General features: G+C 40.6%; 1 protein-coding gene across 6 annotated transcripts in view; it reads right to left on the bottom strand.

The window, feature by feature from the left end:
* ESRRG (estrogen related receptor gamma) overlaps nucleotides 1-21,256 on the bottom strand; it is a 615,169-nt gene that overhangs the window by 168,055 nt on the left and 425,858 nt on the right. For 5 of the 6 annotated variants that reach the window (XM_027613055.1, XM_027613054.1, XM_027613056.1 and 2 more), the window contains one exon: nucleotides 10,730-11,145. In XM_027613055.1, the coding sequence (XP_027468856.1) occupies nucleotides 10,730-11,132 (403 nt within the window). In that variant the 5' untranslated portion in view covers nucleotides 11,133-11,145. Of the gene's footprint in view, nucleotides 1-10,729; nucleotides 11,146-18,627; nucleotides 18,748-21,256 lie in introns of those variants that run through there. The other variant, XM_027613057.1, reaches the window with a different exon arrangement.

Here is a 21,256-nt window from a genome sequence, read left to right as displayed (position 1 = left end):
GAAACTTTTTAAAAAAATTGTCTAAGTGAGGGACTCCTGGGTGGCTCAGTCGGTTAAGTGTCTGCCTCTGGCTCGGGTCATGATCCCAGGGTCCTGGGATCGAGTCCTGCATCGGGCTCCCTGCTCGGTGCGGAGTCTGCTTCTCCCTCTGCCTGCTGCTCCCCCTGCTTGTGCTCTCACTCTCTCTCTCTCTCTCTGTGACAAATAAATAAATAAAATCTTTAAAAAAAAAAAATGTCTAAGTGAGCTCCAATGACTAGGCCTTCACATCGTTGAATCTCATTATCAACAACTTCAAAAGAAAGTAAATTGATGCAATGCGTGTACTTTATCACATCTAAGATATTATCTAAGTTTATCAAGTAATATATCAGATAAATGAACCACTGCCCTTTAACAGTAAATAAAAAAAGTTCTGATCCAGGTCATGAGACCCCATCCTGCCGTTCCTCAGAACCAGCCTCACAGCCTCTACAACTTGGATTTTCAAAACAAGTTACTGATGTTTCCTTTCCTGGGGGCCCAAAAAATCATATTGAGACATATGCTCCTACAACAAATTACCGAAGTAACCCACATTCACATCAGTAGGAACCTGGAAGGGGCGCCTGGGTGGCTCAGTTGGTTAAGCATCTGACTCTTGATCTCAGCTCGGGTCTTGATCTCAGGGTCATGAGTTCAAGCCCCATATTGGGCTCCAACCTGGGCATGGAGCCTACTTAAAACAACAACAATAAAACACAACAGGAACCTGAAATAACAGAACTCTCATCACTCATTTCTTGTCTTCTTTCCTACCTTTAGGGTGAACGTTGTCATTTGCTCTACCTGAATTTAGCCATAATCAATTCTGAGTTTACTGGAAGGATCTTATCATGTAATTACTTTAACGGAGGCATAAAAAGACGCATTTTGAAAACTATAAAGCAGAGGGTATCATTCCTACTATAGCTAGTAAGGCTATTCTAACAAGGTAATTTATCAGTTGTTTCTCTGAACAGCCTTCTTTGTCAGGGCTTGGTTCTAGGTCAAAGGTGAACAAGAATGAAAGAATGAAAGCTATCAGAATGGAAAAAGAAGCACTGATACCTTTGCGCGCAGTTTATCTAGCAACCAAAAAACAGCCTCCAGGCTCTCGTTAAATAGTCATCAGATAATACTAGGGTGACCAGGGTGGCAGGTCCTCAGAACAAAATCCACCGGTCTGCAAGCCAAGTATTACAGCCACATCCCACTTCCTAAGAAGTCCATCACAAATGTAAAAATCTACCTTGCTAAAAGACAGGAAAGCAAATGGCATTTTTAAAGAATTTATTGGAACTGATCCTTGAAGTCCCTCAGACTTGAGCATGTAAACTACATCAAGCCCTTCTCAACCATTACTTGCCAAGAAGAGAGTTAGTGTGCAGTGCTGGGAGGCGTTTCAGATTTGACAAGTGGTAGGCTGGGGCAGGCTAAGAAAAGAAAATTACTCACCAACAGAATCCTTAGAAGAAATGGCAATGCACATGCTTCCTTCCCATAAGAGGGTGACTGAATCAGGAACAGGCTTGGTGGCACAGGCGGGTCACCATATGAGATGTTGCCCCACTGGAACCAGACAGAGTCCCCGGCCTCATGCCACAATCAGCACCCTTCCCTCCATGCTACTTCTGAGGACATGAGCTCAGGTGAACCATGGGAAATTGACTGTATTTTCTGAGTGCAGAGGGTTTTATTCAAGAAAGGAAGTTTACAAAAATAAATAAAGGAGAGCACAGCCTCTTAAGTATGCATATGTACAGATAATCCAGAATTACATGCTTATTTTTTCTGATTCTATAATGTAGGCCATATCAGAGTAGAATCAAAGGAGAATATATTAATGCTACAGATACATCAGAACTTTAGTTAAAGTATAAAGATAGAGCTAAGTTTTAAGGATTACTAAAACACAGGACACCTGGGTGGCTCAGTCGGTTAAGCAGCTGCCTTCGGCTGAGGTCATGATCCCAGGGTCCTGGGATCGAGTCCCGCATCTGGCTCCTTGCTCAGCAGGGAGCCTGCTTCTCCCTCTGCCTGCCATTCCCCCTGCTTGTGTGCTCTCTTTCTCTCTCTCACTGACAAATAAATAGATAAAATCTTAAAAAAAAAAATAATAAAGATTACTAAAAAGTTTGTCCTTCTATTAATTATAACTATTGTACTTTCAAAAATTAGTGATACTATGACTACAAATGTCCTTTTTTAAATGAATAAAAATAGGGGCGTCTGGGTGGTTCAGTCAGTTAAGCATCTGACTTGCTTTCGGCTCAGCTCATGGTCTCAGGGTTGTGAGACTGAGCCCCGCCCTGGGCTGAGGTGCTGGGCATGGAGCCTGCTTGAGATTCTCTCTCTCCCTCTCCGTCTGTCCCTCCCCCTTCCCTCTCTAAATAAAAAAATAAATATAATACAATCTAGTGGAGGAACATAAAATGCATACTATCACCTCTTCCCAATCACCGTGAAATAACATAGACAGTAGGAAAGAGTGTCACTCATTTTGCAAATTGCTAGGAAAGCAAATTTTGTCTGCCTAATTCGACAAATTAATAAATCTCGGTAATTTTAGATTATATAAATTACATAAACTATAGTTAGACATTTTACTACGGCATAAAAAGTTTCACTGAAGATTCATCTCCTCCCTGAATGCCCCTGGCAAAAACCCCTTACACAGAACAGATTCTTAGCCACTGTCACCCAACTGGTAAACTTTCCTTATGAGTCCATAGTTTCAATAATATGTCGATTTTAAATGACTTTATACAGTAACATAATGAAGAGTTTTTTTAAAAAAATGTAAATGACACCAGAGATTGTCACGTCACAAACTTGAGTTCCTAACATCTTTTTCAGACAAAAATATCATGAGGGTAGTTAAATACTCTATTTTCTTTGATCAAAGATCAACCATGCAATTTAATCTCTGAAAATAATCAGACTTTATTTTATACGACGCAAGATCCAACTTTTTGTCAGCCACTCTAAATGTTACTTTATTTTAATTTACATTGATTCTGCTTTCCAATTACCTAGCTAATACACATGAATATGACACAGTGAACAGTGACAAGAGACTAGAAAAATCTGATCCCTGAAAAAGTAAAAACATTCTGAAAACTGAGATAACACACTTAACGAGGTCATCATGATAAAGAACTTGCTTCCAGTTTAAACAAACGATACGCATGCAAAGTTGCCTAAAGAAGTCCTCCCGATGAAAATCTTGGTAGTCAAGGTTGCCTACCAGGAAGATACATTGGGGTGTTTGGGTCTGCCAGCAGTCAAATCGAGCCCTAGACATGTTTTTGTATGGCCCCAAGCTCAGAGTGGTTTTTATATTCTTAAACAGCTTAAAAAATAAAACAAAGCCGAGTATATGACACAGAAGGCATGTGACCCCCTGATACTAAGATATTTACTCTCTGGCTCTACAAAGACCTCATGAGTGGTGACAATTTAGGTCCATTCCTAAAAGTCAGAACAAACCAGGGAAAAGACATCACTACTCATTTATCCCAAGAAGCAGGTTCATTAAGCCAAAACTGAAAGAGATGAATCTGTAAACTATGCTGTTTCCTAAAACATCCATTCACATACTACATACTCTCTACCACCAATGAGAGTATGCAATACTAAATTTTACTATTAAAATAAACACTGATGTTAACGATTAAAATAGCAGGAATATAGCATATCTGTCATTTATAATTTGGCAACATTCATGTATTTCTAAAAATCAGACAAAACTGCCATCAAATGCAAGAAAAAGTGGAAAAATCAATTACACTTTAACAAAGCAAGCTCTGAGTTAGAGCACATGAACTGTATACAATATTTCTTTTGTAAATATTAGTATCAATATTTAATTTAATCCTTCATCCAACCTGATCACCCCTGAGATTCTTCAAGTCAATTTAAACATTTCCATAGTATTTTGAGTTTTAATCTTAGAACATATTAGAGTTTTAAACATATCCCATTTTTAAACTGGGATAATTATTTTCTCTAAATACTATTTAAGTTAAACAGATAATATTTTATTATTTTCTTTTGTAAGGTTCATAGGATGTTCAGACACTCAATTTGTAAGTTTCTTTTTCCTCCAGTATTGCAAATATTCTGTTCTAAGACCAAAATAGCACATAATGGCAAAGAAAACGTGACGCCCAGGAAAGATCCTCCAGGACTAGGCCGCCTGCTTCAGCAAAAAGTCAGCAGTGTGGAAAAGAAGTCAGCACATCAGATCCACAGGCCATGCCCACAGCGTTAGCAGATGGCTAGCAGGCAAATGCCTAATCTTTAATGCACCTTGTTTCAGGTGATATTTAGGCTCTTATCTGTGTCACCTTTAGACTCAGACAAAAAGAGCCCCCATCTGAAGGCCCTGGGCTTTAGAAGTCATTTACAATGCAAGGGCTCCTTTGACAGACTAAGGGGACAAGACCTGCTGGAGCCAACCCCCTTGTGCCCCATGACCCCCAGTACCTGGGACCCTCAAATTCTGTGGCCAAATCACCATAAGCCCCATTCCAAGGCCTGCATGGGCCTCTCCCTTGGGTCCATCCTCTGGAAGGTGCCCTGGACTGGACTGGACTGCTTGTGTGCGCATTATGAGGCCCATGCATGGTCAAGGGGCAGCTATTTGGAAGGGTCAATGGGCCGTGGACATGTGAGCAGGATGTCCACACTATGCACAGAACATGATGGGAGGTAGAGGGGAAGAGAGAAATGGGGTAGGTTGTGCCTAAGGACTGATCTTCCTTCTACTACCTCTTGCTAACACAAAATTCCTATGAGTCTTAAGAACTCAAAATGCAGAGCTGGCCTCCTAGGCCATTATGAAGGTATGTTTGTCCAATAAAAGAACAGAACATATGTTCCTTAGCAGTTTGTTATCTTGATTTATAAACTTCTAAGTATTATAATACATTATGTGGCTGACCATGGTACTCCTCTCTCAGGTCCCACAAATGTCCAGAGTGAACTTAATCCTCATAATGGTCACTCCTACATCTCACGCTGCAAGGATGTCCTGCTACTTCACTCCTGAATGCCACATGCAAAGCTTAACTGGGAATCTGATATTTCATGCAAGTTCCAGGATTCAGGCTCCTGTTCTGATTTACCCAGTTTCCCATGCATGGCCACAGGGGAAAAAAAAAAAAAAGCTAATCGATCACCAAAAAACTATATAAAACTAACTGAATTTCCAGTCAGCCCACCTAAATGCCACCTAAAAGGGCACTATTATGAAGAATGGCTGCAGGGAGAAAGGGTTAGTTATCAGAGCATAAGGTGGACAGCTGTGATCTGAGAAAGACCACACATCCTAGTTTAGCATCAAGGACACCCCTGTGCTGGAATATCCAAACCACCCAGGGTTTGAGTATCCTGGTCATATTGCCAATAGCAGTCAAAGTTAAATAATTTATTGAGCACTTAGTATGGGCCAGGTACTCTGATGAACATTCCCACCTGAGAAACAGAGGCACAGTGATATTAAGTTCTCTCAGCTCTAAGGGGCTGAGACTTAGGCATGGTTTTATATGAACCCAAAACCTATGCTATAATGGATATCTTAAAAAAAAAAAGCCAAACCCTATTTTTTATTTATTTTTTAATTTTTTAAAGATTTTATTTATTTATTTGACAGAGAGAGACACAGCAAGAGAGGGGACACAAGCAGGGGGAGTAGGGGAGGGAGAAGCAGGCTTCCCCGTGGAGCAGGGAGCACCCGATGCAGGGCTTGATCCCAGGACCCTGGGATCACGACCTGAGCCTAAGGCAGACGCTTAATGACTGAGCCACCCAGGCGCCCCAGAACCTTAGTTTTTAAATATATAATTTCCTCTTCATAAAATTGGGGGCAAAATAAAATGCCTATCTCTCGCACAGAAATGAGCAGCTAAAATGGCTATGTCAGCCATACAAATATATGTATATAAATATTTATTTCCATACTCTTATGGAGAAATAGAGGGAGCTACTATTTTGTATGTTAAATGATGAACTATGTATTGACATTTTGAGGGGGGCGTATAAAGATATTTTCCTACTCTTGCTTCCTTCACTAGAGTCCGGGGAAAACTCTTAACGAGAAGGTGCATACACAAAAAGTTTCCCACTCATTTATGAATTGGGACTAACACTGGAATAAGAAAGAAATCAGAATAATGATACCACACACAGAGTAAAAAACCTAGAAAGTGGCAATGAAGTCACTGGTGCCCTTCTAACCCTGTCAGATGATAGGACTGTCAAAGTCTTCTAAAAAGTTTTTTGGTCAGCAGAAAACGAAACAAAACAAAAACACCCTGAATTTTCCCTAAGTGCTGACCTAATCCAATAGTTTTCCAATGATAACTTGGAAACAGTCAATAAATAAAATATGCCTTTCTGGTTGGCTTTCACTGAAATTTATGATTAATTGCCTTTCACAATTGGAATATCAAATTCATCTATGAAAAGAACAATTCTCACTCCTTTTTTTTTTTTAGAGAGAGAGAGCGAGCACACAGGGCAGGGAAGGGCAGAAGGAGAAGGGGGGAGAGAGAGAGAGAGAGAGAGAGAGAGAATCTCAAGAAGACTCCCTGCTGGGCATGGAGCCCGATGCGGGGCTCAATCTCATGACCCTGAGACCACAACCTGAGCCGAAACCAAGAGTTGGACGCTCAACTTACTAAGCCATCCAGGCACCCCTCCTTACCCTTCTTAAGATATGCTCTGGATCTATGTTCTTTTGGCTCTAAATTTAAGAAGTATTTTGCCCAACTTTTATAATTGATATTCATTATATATTGCATGATCAATCTTAAAAATAAATTATAATAACAGGAAATAAAGAGTCTAAAGAGGCAATATTCCCCATGAATATGCCTTTGGATGCACAGGTCACTCAGTCATCAACAAGAGCACCAGCAGGTGCTGGTGAGGCAGAAGCCACACTTACATAATGTCTGGATCCTAAGGGTTGTGAACAGGAGAAAGACTTGTTCTTAAGGGGAATTGCATAATCTCTTCTCATTCCCGAAGAGCTGTAGGGGAGGGAAGGGAGAGACTACTATCTGTCAAGGAGAGTTTGGCCGCACTGCTGCCTCAAGGCATGAGAAAGAACAGATTCTAGGTCCCTGAGAACAGATTCTAGGTCCCTTCGGCAGCAGAATAAGAATCTGTGATGATACAAGAGATTGCGGGCCACTTTTTCAATATCTTTGGATTTCAATCGCTATCACACTTCGCTGCAGAAAGGAGGGGCTGTTCCAGTCTTCCCTACAATTACCACCCTAATTATTACATTATACTTTCACAATTTAATCCCTTTATTTGCCTCACTGCCTTTTTGGGGCTAAGTTAGCACCACGGTGTGATGCCTGCTGATGTAGCTAGCGGGGTAGACTTACTGAGTGCTGCCCAGCTGCCAGCTACAAACATAGCCAGGTGGGCAAGTCCAGAGTGCTAATCTGGACAGTGACATCTCTGTCTCCTGCTCAAAATCCTCGAAAGTTGCTCTCTCCAATATGGAGTAAAACTGAGCACTATACATCAATGCCAAAAATCACCCTGTGCTTTGCTCTGTTAAGCTTTTGGTAGCATTTCAGCATCCTAAGGAATAATCAGGCATAGAATTCCAATAGCTCTATTCCAGTTATTGCCCAGTAAATAACTATTGCATAGCTATTAATATCTAAGCTATATGATTTAAAAAAAAAAAAAAAAAAACTTCCAGGAAACTGTTTCATAGTTGTTCTATCTTTGGAAACATACTAAGGACCAAGGAGTTTAACCACTGCCCCCCCCACCCCCTGCCACCATCCTAAAAATTTGGTATTCCCTCAAGACAGGAGATATATGTAGAGGAATTCACTTCAATGCACAAATGTTTGAGAACAAAGCTTTAATAAAATGTTGGTAAGATGCAGCTCCAGACAGCACGCTCATGTCTGGCTCACAGTAGTTTCTCAATAAATATTTGTTGAGCAAAGGGGAGTGGTTTTCATAGTGAGAATCTCTTGCTTATATTAGCATACACAGCACTTGTTAATTTATCCCAAAATATTAGCTTTCTTCGTGTAGTTAATGCCAGAGCCGTATAAACTGAATAAACAAAATCGAATTACTAACAGTTTGAATTTTAGATACTCTTTAACAAAAGTATTCTAATACCTTTGGACAATGGCTAGTAAGAACCCAAAGATTTGAAATGTGTTTTCATTCTCAAGTTCCACAATGTTAGTAAACAGGCTGAAGATATTTCTCAAATGCCCAAGAATGTAAGGAAGCTCCGCAGATCGACCACCATTGTTTTTACTCACTCACTCTACCTATGATTTCACATTTCATTTTATCTTTAAACACTCCATGAAGTAGGTATTAATGCCTTCAGTTTACAGCTGAGAAAAAAGAAAAGAAAGATCCAGCTGATGAAGGATTTTTCTAAGAAAATGCTAATAAAATATGGCAATGGTGAGCCATAAAGTATGAAGATAGAGCCATTAAAATATTTAGGTAATTCATATGTACTCCATACTACCTTGGCTTGTGTTCGTCAGTTAAAATTCTTAAAGGCTATGAAAAAGTTAGGCTTAAATATCCACTCAATTTTGTAAGAGTAATGATGTCTTGAAAACCAGTGCCCCTTAAGTAAGCTCTTTAAGTGTGCCTTCATCAGCCACAAATCAAGGAAGCGATGTCACAAACACAAAAGCAAATGGGAGACGGTACAACCCATTCCACTAAGAACAGTAAGTGAAATCTTCCGTGCAGCTAATGGAGAAGACTTGCCCTCCCAGCTGCTCTTAAAAAAAAAAAAAAAAAAAAAAAAAAAAAAAGTGGGCGATTACTCTATGTACACATAAAGGGTTTCATAATCACCTTTTGTTAAAACATTTAGAAGGATCAGAATTTAACAAACATAATCTCATTTGCACTTTAAAAATCAGTACAGAACAAAGTTACTAAACTGAATTCGGTTACATACAAGAAGGGACCATTAGAGGACAATGGTCAGTCATGAGTGGTAGATCAGCAGCAATATGGGATATACAGCAGTGGTTCTCAAATCTGGGCATACACACAGATTGCTGGGCTCACCCCCAGAGATTCCTATTGAGGTAATCTGGGATGGAGCCTGGGAATTTGCATTTTTAATCAATTCCCAGGTGATACTGATACTGCTGGTTCACTGGCCCATACTTTGAGAAACACTTTATTCACAGAACGCAGCACCGTAGAAGGCAGTGATTTTTAACCTTGGCTTTACTGAAGCATTAAGTAGGAAGCTTTCAAAACTCCACTCCCCCCCTGCCCTGGCCACACCCAAAGCCAATTAACTCGGAATTTGGGGGTAGGAGCCCTGGTATCAATATCTTTTCAGTCTCCAGGTGATGAGCTGGCATGGATGAGAACCACTGATATGTGGGAAAACACACATGTATCCAAAAGTGCTTGTTAAGAAGAAAACATTCTGTAAACCACTGAGAATAGAATCACTGATGAGCTGAGGATCCTCAATAAGCAATTATTCTTTCCTTTCCCTATATTCTCCAAAAGTATATCACACAGGATCTACAAAAGTGAAAATTATAATTTCCTGTGAGTCTACAGATCTATAGCGTTTAACATGAGCAGAGCTCTGTATTTGTGGATTGCTAGCTGAAAGGAGCACATACAAATTTTGGCCACATTTTTTCTACATTTATATTGTTATTTATAAATCTGAAAATCCATAAGGGTTTGGGTATATGTTATATATGTTGCAGGTATATTCTATAATTAGGAATAATTTGGAAGACAATTTTTACAAATTCATTAAAAAGGTGAGGAAAGTATATCCAACTACAGAGAAAGAAGGAAGGTAGTAGACAATTAAATTTGTTTAGAGTCGTGGTTCTAAAAGCATGGTCCCTGGACCAGCAATATCAGCATCACCTGGCAATTTGTTAGACATATAAATTCTTGGGGCGCCTGGGTGGCTCAATCGTTAAGCACGTGCCTTCGGCTCAGGTCATGATCCCAGCATCCTGGGATCAAGCCCCGCATCGGGCTCCCTGTTCAGTGGGAGGCCTGCTTCTCCCCTCTCCCACTCCCCCTGCTTGTGTTCCCTCTCTCGCTGTCTCTCTCTCTGTCAAATAAATAAATAAAATCTTAAATAAATAAATAAATAAATAAATAAATACTTTAAAAAATATATACGTAAATTCTTGGGCTTCTACTCCAGATGTGATGAGTGAGAATCTCTGGGGGTAGGGCCCAGTGATCTGCATTTTAACAGGATTACAAGGTGATTTTGATACACACTCAAGTTTCAAAACCACTGCTCTAAATTGTTCATTATTTCCACGCATCTGCAAGAAGAACCAAAGAGGCAAAAATACCACTGATACTATAGTAGTATCCAAAAATACTACTGTAGCAGCTGTATAGACCCACGTTGCTCCAATAACAGAAGTGCTTTTCTTAACCCAAAGCTCAATATCATTTCATCCTTAGAGCTTAATGGTGAAAGCAGAACTGATAGGAGGCCTATCTGGGAGAGTTTATTCTATAATTTCCTCCACAAGCTCTTGTAACCTATTTCTACTTTGTACTCAAGACAGAATTAAGACTGTACAACTTGATTAACAAGGATAAGAACTAAGGAGAACCAACTAGCCAACCATCACACGAGGCTGGAAGAGGGCAGGGGATTCCCAGGTGCAACACTAACCTTGAATCGTCCTCTTGAAGAATGCCTTGCAGGCTTCGCAGGATGCTACCCCATAGTGGTACCCAGAAGCGATGTCGCCACACACCAAACACAGCCTCTTGGGCATCGAGTTGAGCATGTATTCACACTTGGTCTGGGGATCCTCAACAATGGTGCTGGAGCAGTCATCATACAGTTTCCTGACAGGCCCACTACCTCCCAGGATAGGCGCAGAAGGGTAGAGAGGTGGCGAGTCAAGTCCGTTCTGGTGGCCATTCATGGTTGAGCTGTAGCTCCCACTGGCGTCCGAAGAGCCACCTGGGCTGTGGTGGTTGACGCTGTCCGTCAGGGAGGCCGGGCTGGAGGGTTCCGTCTTGATGAAGGACGAACAGCTGGAATCAATGTGTCGATCTTTGTTTGACATTCTGCAGAGAAGCCTGAGATGTAGGGAGATACAAACGGAGAGAGAGAAAAAAAGGAGAAAGGGTCAAACTCAGAGTCCAAAAGAGGTAGAAAGAAAGAGAAGAGAGGAAAAAAAAAGGGGGGGGGGGGAGTCAAAGGGAAGGATGAAAGGAGGAAAAAAAAATAGAATTCATATGTTAAAGACATTGCTCTTTGAGAGCCGGGCCTAAGAGCTGGGAGTACACATCATTCATTCTCTACTCAATATCTCTTGTTCTACAAGAAGGTAATCAGCATAAGGGCATGACAGGGTTACATCAGAGTGCCCAGACAAGCCATAAACAAAACCTCTAATGGGTCCAATTCCTTTTATTTTTACTTTTCTCCTTCAGAACCACTGTCAATATCTAAATCAACACTCCAGATTCTAAATTTACCCATGGAAGAGGAGTGATTTAAAAGTCCGTATCATTTCCAAAACTGGATCTATCCTCTACTCTTCCCTTCCACGTTCTGACGCTGCCATCATTTTATTGTGAGCAGAATCCAACTTTTATTTTCAAGACCGAACAGATGATTCCTCAGCTCTGTAATCACTGTTTGTCAACACGCTTCCATAAGCATAACTGTGTCTTTTATTGATCTGACTAAGACACATAGGGGATATATCCTCAATCACTTTGCTTCTTCATTTATGGCTCTATTTCATAGCCATTTAGCAATAGAGAAAGACATCAAGTATAAAATTCCAGCCAATATGGAAGGATGATATCCTAGAGCCCACAAAACTTAGTGAAACGATCACCAACACTGATTAATACATATGTGCATGTGCCTGCATGTGTGATTTGCCATTGTTTAAGAGACGAATCAGGAAAAGCCATTTGAGCCTTTAGTATACCTGTAAGTCCATAAATCTGACACTTTGTATTATATTCAGCAAACTAGGAATGTATCACATTTTGTCATGAAAAATGAGATTTGTGACGGTCCCTTCCCCCTTTCATTCAGTCTTTTAATATCAAACCTCCTAAAAGGAAATATGATGAGGCATCTAATCTGACAAACTATCTCTCTTATCTAGAAGAAACATACTGCCCTCTTCCTTTGTTGGACCTATGAGTGATTACATTTCTGAAAAGGTAATTAGATGAAAAGATATAATTGGTCCTATTTTCTTTCCGATTAGCCATAGTGCAAAACCCCTTTTAGCAAAGTCTCTAAGAACATTCTGAGAGCCTGCTATAGAAACAAGAGGTGACAGTTGAGAAGGGGACTTAGCTAATTGCTTCCCAGTGGAAAGTTGATTTATAGGAATCCCACAGGGGTAATGGTCATTCACTAAAATTTGAGGGAGTAGTCACAATACAACCAAAGGGATTCAATTATCTCCAACACTATAAATCTAACGATATTTTATCCTTGCCCAAATTTCATGTTCTCCTCCAGGTCCCCCTCCCCCCACTATCCTGTTCCTTTAAAGAAAAAATAAATAAATAAAAATTTCCTATTGGAGTTCACTGAATTGTTCCAAGAAGGCTGTCTCAAAAGCAAAGCATCAAGAGCAAAAATTTGCCTCTTCACAAGTACACTGCACCTTGGGAATTTTGTTTTGCATTCTAAAGTAAAACGGTATCAGGATGTGAAGAGTGCAAACAGGAAGAAGAAATCCACAAAAATACCTTCCTGCTTTCGCCCACCTACTAGTGTTGTCCTTTCCTCAAGAGCTAGCGAGAGAAAAACTGTCCCCCTCGCCAGCCTGAACTACGGTGTCCTCTCCCCTCTGCATCTGCTGCCTTGTACCCGTCACTGTTAATGAGCGCTGTAATTAATAGATCGCTCTCCCTGTCTCCCTGCTTGCACTCTGGGCGAAGCACTTTTCCTCAAGTCAACGTTTGAAAGAAAGCGGGTCGGCACTGACTTACAGCAGCCCTGCGAATTCCTTTTAATTTAGAGCACTTACCCCACCACTTCACTTATTACCTTATAATTACTGGACTGCTCGCACATACATTATGATCTTGGACTAGAGTTAGAAGTTATTAGGGTACTAAAACATGGTTGCTCCCCTTTCCTCTCTCTGGCACTGAATTTCTCACAGCTATGACAATTAACTCTTTCACCATCTGCCCTCAAGGCACCCTTTTTTTTTTCCTTTTTTCCAGAGGAGAGTGGCTTGATCACAAAACATACCACGTTTTCTCCAGGCCGTCTTTCCGCCCCGCCCCCCCCCAAGCCTCTTTTCTTGTATCATCTGTGGTCAATTTCATCCCAATTTTCTTTCCCTCGGGCTTTTCCTCATGGACCTCTACAGTTGGCAGAACTCTTGATTCACAAGAAACAAGGCCAGGAATTGCTTTCCCGTTTATGGAAGGGTTATTTTAAGTCACCAAGTGTTTACATGTCAAATGCACGTTGTTGAAGTCCCTGAAAAATAGGGAGTCTCCAGCCAGCTGTCTCCTCCAAAATCTCAATCCATAACTTTGCAATAGCCTGCACGGAAGCAAGGACGTTAGGAAGTTAAAATGTCGGGGAAGTCTCTGGAAAGTGGCACTATCTTCTCCTACACAAGGTCTGGCCAGTGTAGCTGTAAGTGAAACTGAGCAAACTGGTTTTGTGCTGTAGGTTATATGTGTTTCTTTTCAGACAATGAGTTCCTTCCTTAATTAATACTTTTTGCCAAGTGGAAACAGGAACAGTCAGAGTTGCCATTTGACACTTACTATGTGGCGGGTACTAACCTGAGCACTCTACTCATATTACCTCATTTAAACCTCAAGACTACCTTGTGAGGGAGGCATTCCTCTTCAGGAAACAGAGCCTCAGATGTCACACAGTGTCCTGAAAGTCATAGAGTGAGGACGTAGGAATGTCAGGATTGGAACTCGGGTCCGATGCCAAAGTCCAGTGCAGAAATGTCATGAAGCCAACAGAATTCTTTTTAAAAAGCCAAGCAAGCAGGGGTAGAAGTGACACCACACACAGAGACCTACAACCTCCACAGCACCCTGATAAATGGAGAGGGACCGTGGTGGCCACCCACCGGCCGCAGGTCCGCCCCAGCTGAGTCACCTTCTCCAGTGCTGGGAGTGACACCTAAACAGAAATCTCTGAAATAACACAGTTGTCTCCTAATTACTACTTAGCTCATTACACTGAACACTTCCTAGACACCATTACATTATACCCTAAAACTACAGCGGGGCTTAATTCTCTTCCTCTCTGTCTCTGAAATTCTACAGCTCTATTATTCAAGCCTGAAATATTCACAACTATCTATAAATTCAATTGTCAGCTGGTGGGTTTTATTCTAGACTTCACTTCAATCTAAAATTAGAGGCACTAAAATTCACATTAACTCTAAGAGGAATGTAGTGAATAAGACTTTATTTCAAAAGAACACCTTTTTGTCAGAAAGAGCCATTTTCAAGATGATGGCTTTATCTGTAGCCAAAGAGAATAAGCCCAATTCTACATTGTGCTGTTAATGCAGAAATTTTAGGTCACACTGGATTAATACAAATCTAAATTTAGTTAAGAAGTACGAATAGAAATAACATGTGTAGAAAAATATGGGAAATATTTATTTTAAAGTCTCAGTACACTTGCTTTTATTTTATTATTTGAAGAGAAATGATGAGAAGCACAAGGGAGCAAGACAAGAGACTTTCCAAAAAACTTCTGAGGAAACACCCTGAGAAAAAACTGGAGGGAGAAACAAGCTATGTCGAGACCCACAGTTTGTTTCTGTATAAGAAACTAAATTTGAGGGATTTGGGCACCTGCGTGGCTCAGTAGGTTAAGCGGCTGCCTTCAGCTCAGGTCATGATCCCGGGGTCCTGGGATCGAGCCCCACGTTGGGCTCCCTGCTCAGCGGAGAGCCTGCTTCTCCCTCTCCCTCTGCCTGCCGCTCTGACTACTTGTGCTCTCTATCTCTCTGTCAAATAAATAAATAAAATCTTTTTAAAATAAATAAATAAATAAATAAATAAATAAATAAATAAATAAATAAAATTCGAGGGGTTTAACAGCCTTCCTGAGGCTAGGGTGAGTCCAGTCCTCTATAAAGAGGCATTTTTGACATGGTTTGAGATGCAGTCTCAGTAATTCTGATGATCATGCTTCCTAGCTTGGCTCAAGAGCCAGCAAGGGTAAAATTTACCTTTGGTGTTAGATACTAACGATCAGGCAGATACAACTTCTTACCTGCTGGACTGTTTCAAAATGTAATTTTTGAAAGTTAATTAACTGTGTTAGATGCGCGCATGTATAGAGAGAAAGAGAGAAAGAATAAGAATCAATTAAAGTGGTTGCTGTAGGGGGAAAGAAGAAGATAATCTGTAAGTTAATATTCAATTTATATTATAATTATCAAGCTTAATTGTTTTCAGAGATTCTACCTAGATACAGGTAAATGTGCGACCTTGAATGAATCGCCCTTAGAATTTCCACATGCATGTGTCCATGTCCAACCGAGGTGGTCTGCATTTCACAGCAGCTTAGCCATACTTTTGTTAAACACTGGCATAACAACAATGTCCCACAGTCATATATATATATATTATATGCTTTTCATCAACAGATAAGTTCTTCAGCAGCTGTATTTCATCCTTTAAATTTTATACAAACTCAAAACTATTTGCTACTTTATTTCCCTACTTAAAAAAAAAATCGTGCATGAAATTCTGTTCAGGAACATATTATGCACAGGTCTTCTTTGGGTTTCCTAATTGTCATACTAAGACAAGATTTTTTGAAACTTTTATTATACCCATACCAAGGGTAGACACCTTTTTAATAAGCTAAATAAATGCCAACTAAAGAAGTCACTGTTTTATTTTCTTCCTTGTCATCCTTAAGGGCCCCAAAAGGTACCCATCTTCATTATAAATTCCAAACACTTTATATCAATTTGTATCCAAAAATTTCAGGTAAGCACATTGAAGCCAGCAAACCTGCAAGTTTACAAATAGGAAACAAATAAGAAGAGAGTCTTAGCTTTCTTAGCGAATCACAGAATTTCAGGGTTGAAAAAGAAGGTTTTCCGGTGCTGCTACCTAATCACTATCGATTCAAAACAGGAATGAATCTATGAGGACGGGTCAGTTTTCTACCTTCTGAAATCACCAGATTCAAAATTTAAGTATTTTTATTTAAATAAAAAAATAAAATATTAAAAAAAGTATTAGCCTATAGGTTTGTTTTGTTTTAATGTGCTCGGAAGGAAACTTCCAAGACTTATGCCAAGCTCCCCACGTCCCAGGCTTCAGAGTCCATGACCCCAGCCGCTCCCTTTGCAGCCTGAGTTAAAACTTCAAGCGCCTACTTTACAATGAGCTTTTTTTTCCCCCCTGCTTCAACTAATTGCACTCTCGTAAAGTGGCAAAATGTGAATCACTTAGTAACAAAATGGGCACCAGCTGCTATTGTCAGAGAATGGTGATGCTGAAGAAAAGGGAAAGCAACCGAATGAAGTGTCATGTCAGAAATCAACGGTGCAACGTGTGATTTGAGAAAACATGACTACTTTACAGAGACAGGGTGTCATTATGGCATCACAGTAATACGATGCTTTGACAACTACTGGGTCTAACATATCATCATTGCATTAAGGTACACTGGCTTAGTTGGGGAAGGAAAAGAAAGGATTTTTTCTTTTAATAAGAAATATCTTAAGGTCTGCCTGGTTAACCTAACAAAAAGAGATCATTAATTGTAAAGGAAGAATTGTAAATCCTGACCCACAATGCTCAGAAAGAATAAAACACACGTGCACACATACGCACACACACTTCTGGATAATTTTAGGCCTTCTTTAATAAACCTTGAGGCCCATCTAATGGAACAGATTGCTGCATAACAGGGATCGCAATAATTTAGTAATGCTGCTTCTTGATTCTTCGAACAAATAACTTGCTCATTTAGTCTGAACGAACCCACCCCATCAAGAACGAGAGTAAGCAAACAGCTCCCTGCAAAGCTGGTGCTTGAGATGCTGACGAGAAATGGGGCTCGGCGGTGTGGGTACAGAAAGCTAGCTCCTTAAAACATTATCAGGGCCTCCATTGAAGCTTGAAAGCTCCCCTGATTCTGTAAAAGGCTATGTATTACATCACAAAAGGAAATTTAGGACAATAAGAGACTTTTAACTCATTTCTGGATACTCATTGAAAAGCAAGCACCCCCTGAAAATGACTGCATAGCTAAAGACAAAATCAAGACCTGGAAGGATCTTGCTGAAATCCCACCTACTTTTAGGGTTCTAGAGTTCAGTGATCTCTTTTGCAATTTTGATCTGACATCACACTGGGCTGACCATCCTGGTTTAAGCACTGAAATCCCACATCCTGGAAACCCCTCAGTGCCAGGTAAATCAGGAATGGCCGGCCATCCACTTTGACAGGTAGACTCTAGAACCCCATACCTCCACCCTTGTTATATCTAAAGCAAAGGAAGGTAAAGGGAGAATCTTCATTTTCAGCAATGAAGGCCCAGAAAACAGGCTGGAGAAATGCACTAATAAGAGCATGCAGCCTAACAAGACTGGGGGTGTTGTAAGCACATGTGTTAGAAAATACCTATAAATATACCAGCATCCCATTTCATCGTGCCATGCAAGCTGGAGGCCACTGCTGATCACCTTGTTAAGTTATCCAGACTATTTTAGATGTAGGAAATTGCAGTAGCTTCAATTTGTATTGCCAGATGATTTCTGGTGCTTCCTGGTTGATAAACTTTATTAATGGGAAAAGAAATGGTCCTGTGATATCACAATGTGTTGCACATTATGATTGTTGACAGTTTCTGTATTTAAGGATTCGATCTGATGCAGAGGTGCTTAGTAGTGTAATTTATCCTTAGCTTGTTTTCTTGGGCCTATTTCAATCTAAGGGTGAACATCCCTTGTTTATAGCCCTGAATACAGTTAAGTGAGCTACTGGCAAATCAATAAAACTGTTAAATGCATAATAATGCTGGGTAATTGCATATATGACGTTTTGCATAATTAACTGTCTGAGCTTTTCTTTAATATAATGGGCACTCATGTAATATAGAGTAGCTATAAGTCTATAAAATATACACAGTTTATAGGAACCATGATTCTGCTTAAAACTCTGGCTAATCATCTACATCGGCTTTGAAGGAAGAGCTCTCCTCCACTGCCAAGTCCAAATCAATTCTTATGACATTACTTTATAACTAACATGATATTTAACTGATGATGGCTATTAGCTATTATACAGATTACATTCAAGAAGTGTAACAGTGGGGGGAAAATACCATTTAGTTCAAACAAACTTCTGCCATGTAATCAATATTATTGAGGCAAATTAAGTGTTTTAACAAGTGTGTATATTTGCCCTAATGCAGCTTAATTAACTATATCCTCACAAGTGCCCAACTCCATGACACCTATGGATGTTAAAGGAGAATCTCAAGAAATGCCTAGTCAGAAATTCAAATGCACAACAGAAGCACAAACAAGCACAACTCCGAGCCCTAAGAGTATTTCTTACCTGACACAAGTTACACACCTGGGACCAAGAACCCTAAGGACCAGAGGGCTTTAAATAGTGTCCCGCACTCTCAACCCACTTGGGTAGCAACTGCCCATGTGGTCATCACGTCACTCTTCCCAGGGCAGAGTGGAATAGCCTCGGGCAAGAGGTGGGAACCCCTGTTAGAAAAGAAGGTTACTATGGGGTAAACACTGCATAAGATAAATCATCAAAATGAAGCTTATGATATATGCTGAATGTAATGTTTATTCACTCTTAGAGATTTACTACGCTCATGAGCAGACCTCCTCCATAGTAAGCTTTCTAGCGAAAAGAAATAGTCTCCTACTTCTACAAATCCCTGGTCTTTCAAACAGAAATATGGATCAATAAAGTTTGCTTGTGTTCAGACAATTCCGTTTTCAAGCAGTCAAGGAGCACAATGAAGAGAAAAAGCAGACACAACAAGAGAGGACTGACAGCTAAATGAAGGCCTTCTGGCGGCATCTCACCAGAGGAGAAGTAAACAGACACTCAACTCATAGACAGTCTATGCGCTGATCTTTACAAATTACAATTGAATACAGATGCTTTACACACACACTCCAGTGATGGAGTTCACAAATCAAAACCAGGTCAATGAAAGCTCGGGCTGACTGAATTTCCCTCTCCCATTCTCTTTGCTACACTGAAACAGGAAATAGGAATGCTACCAGGAGTTGATGCAAGAATACTGAGATCATGATATTGACGTCACCCTTTACTCAGTAAAGGGTGTTTTGTTTTGCAAAAGCAATTACAATGACCAATAAACCCACCGCCTTCATGGAGATAGGCCAGTTCACTTGGAGTGGAACTCGAAAACATACCTGAAACTGGGTGAACTGCAGTCGTGAGAAAATTTAAATACTAAGAAGGAATCATTGTTGAAATAAAGGTTGTGCACATATGGACATCTCTACACTAGACAGATCCACAGTGCAACCAGAGACAATAAACCACATCATTCCCTCCTGGACAATCGGCTGAACTATAGTTATACTTTTAATAGCTTCGTCTGCAGTGGTTAACATCTAGATGCAAAGGCAGCTGGTCTTGGGTGATCTATGAGGGCACAGGTTAGGATTATATTCAGTTGGTATCATGTGTTGTTTGGCTGAAGTAGGAGAGTGGGGGGAGGCATGGAAGAGGGGAAATCGCTAATTAATTAGTCCTAAATCTTCCCCTGTCCTCCTTTTTTGAACATTTTCAGTGAGCTAGCTGCTTGAAGAGAAGGTGAAGTTGAAACACATGGACCACCCTTTGCAGGTAAGGGAAAATAACATACATAAACACATACACCTAATTCAAGCCATAGAAATGACAAAGTTGTTGTTCTGTGGCAGAGTGAGTTTTGTAAAAAGGGATTATTCAGCAGTGAGACAGCATCCAGTGAAGCCAAGGGAAGCCATCAACAAGCCTGGAGTTCAGACAGGAAGGACTTGCTTGTCCTTTGTTACTCAAAGGTCCAAAACCAAACATGCAGAGAAACATGCCTAAATCTTCTTTGCAATTCTGAAAAGACGAATTAAAAAAAAAAAAAAAAAGTACTACACCAGAGTTCCCACGGCTTGCTTGTCTTCTTCCCCTTTCTCAGGAAACCCTGCTTCGTATGGCACTTGACGACGTTAGGCAAGTGGGCTCCAGCTCTGGATGTGGCACTGTGTGACCCGAGACACGTCACTGTACCACTCCGACCTTCAGGGTCGTCACTTGCTAAATGACAGGATTCGCCCACATGCTTTCTAAAGTAACTTCCGCCATTAAAAAAAAAAATCCTATCTTACTCAAAAACCACACTGGTCTGTAACTCTGATTACATCTGAGAGGAAGGGTTACTGCACTAACGCGCACTCCCCACACCTCCAAGTCTTTGGCGGTGGCTGCTCTCAGACACCATTGGGGGCCATGGCCCTGCGTGCGTGCGCGCGTGCGCATGCGTGTGCATGCTGCAGGCGAAGGAATAATTACAGAAACCACTTGCTGCATAACAGCAACAACGTTCAACTGAGGAATCATTCCCAGTGGGCTACAAAAGGACAAATACAGCAGTGATGATTTTGGGGGGAGCTGGGGAGCAGGACTCTTGGTTTTTCCTAGAAATGATTCTCTTTTTGCTCATTACATTTTTGGTGGGAGGCGTTGGCGGAAAGGGGCAATTCCCTGCAATCAGTGTTTAAGTGAGTGTTTGTCCCAGTGTGTGACACCACGCTGTCAGCAAGCAGCAGGGCGCCGCTGAGTTGTTACTACATTTGATTTGACTGCCAGTAGGAAGCTTCATTTCTACCAACTGTTAGTTGCTCGCTCAAAGAATCTTCTCTTCATTTCTGGAGTGATTTTTTTTTTTTCCCCTCTCTTCTATTTTCTTTTCCTTGATATGTGGTAAGCCCAAATGCCACGTGGATTTGTAAGAGAAAACCTGAGTTCTTGTCTCCTGAGCTTGTCAGACCTGAGGACCTGGACGTAAAGGGTCCAAGCAATTTGTTCAATATTTCTAGTCACTCATTTAGAGTCTGCATTTTCATTCTGATTTCCCAGCTCATCGCAAGGTCAATATGGACATAATACTGGCTCTGCCACGCTGGGGTCACATCTTTTTACTTGGTGG

Source organism: Zalophus californianus, chromosome 10 (genome assembly GCF_009762305.2).
Source record: "Zalophus californianus isolate mZalCal1 chromosome 10, mZalCal1.pri.v2, whole genome shotgun sequence".
Lineage (NCBI taxonomy): Eukaryota > Metazoa > Chordata > Mammalia > Carnivora > Otariidae > Zalophus > Zalophus californianus.
The sequence above is the reverse complement of the archived record's forward strand: the minus strand, read 5'-3'. Positions and strand labels throughout refer to the sequence as shown.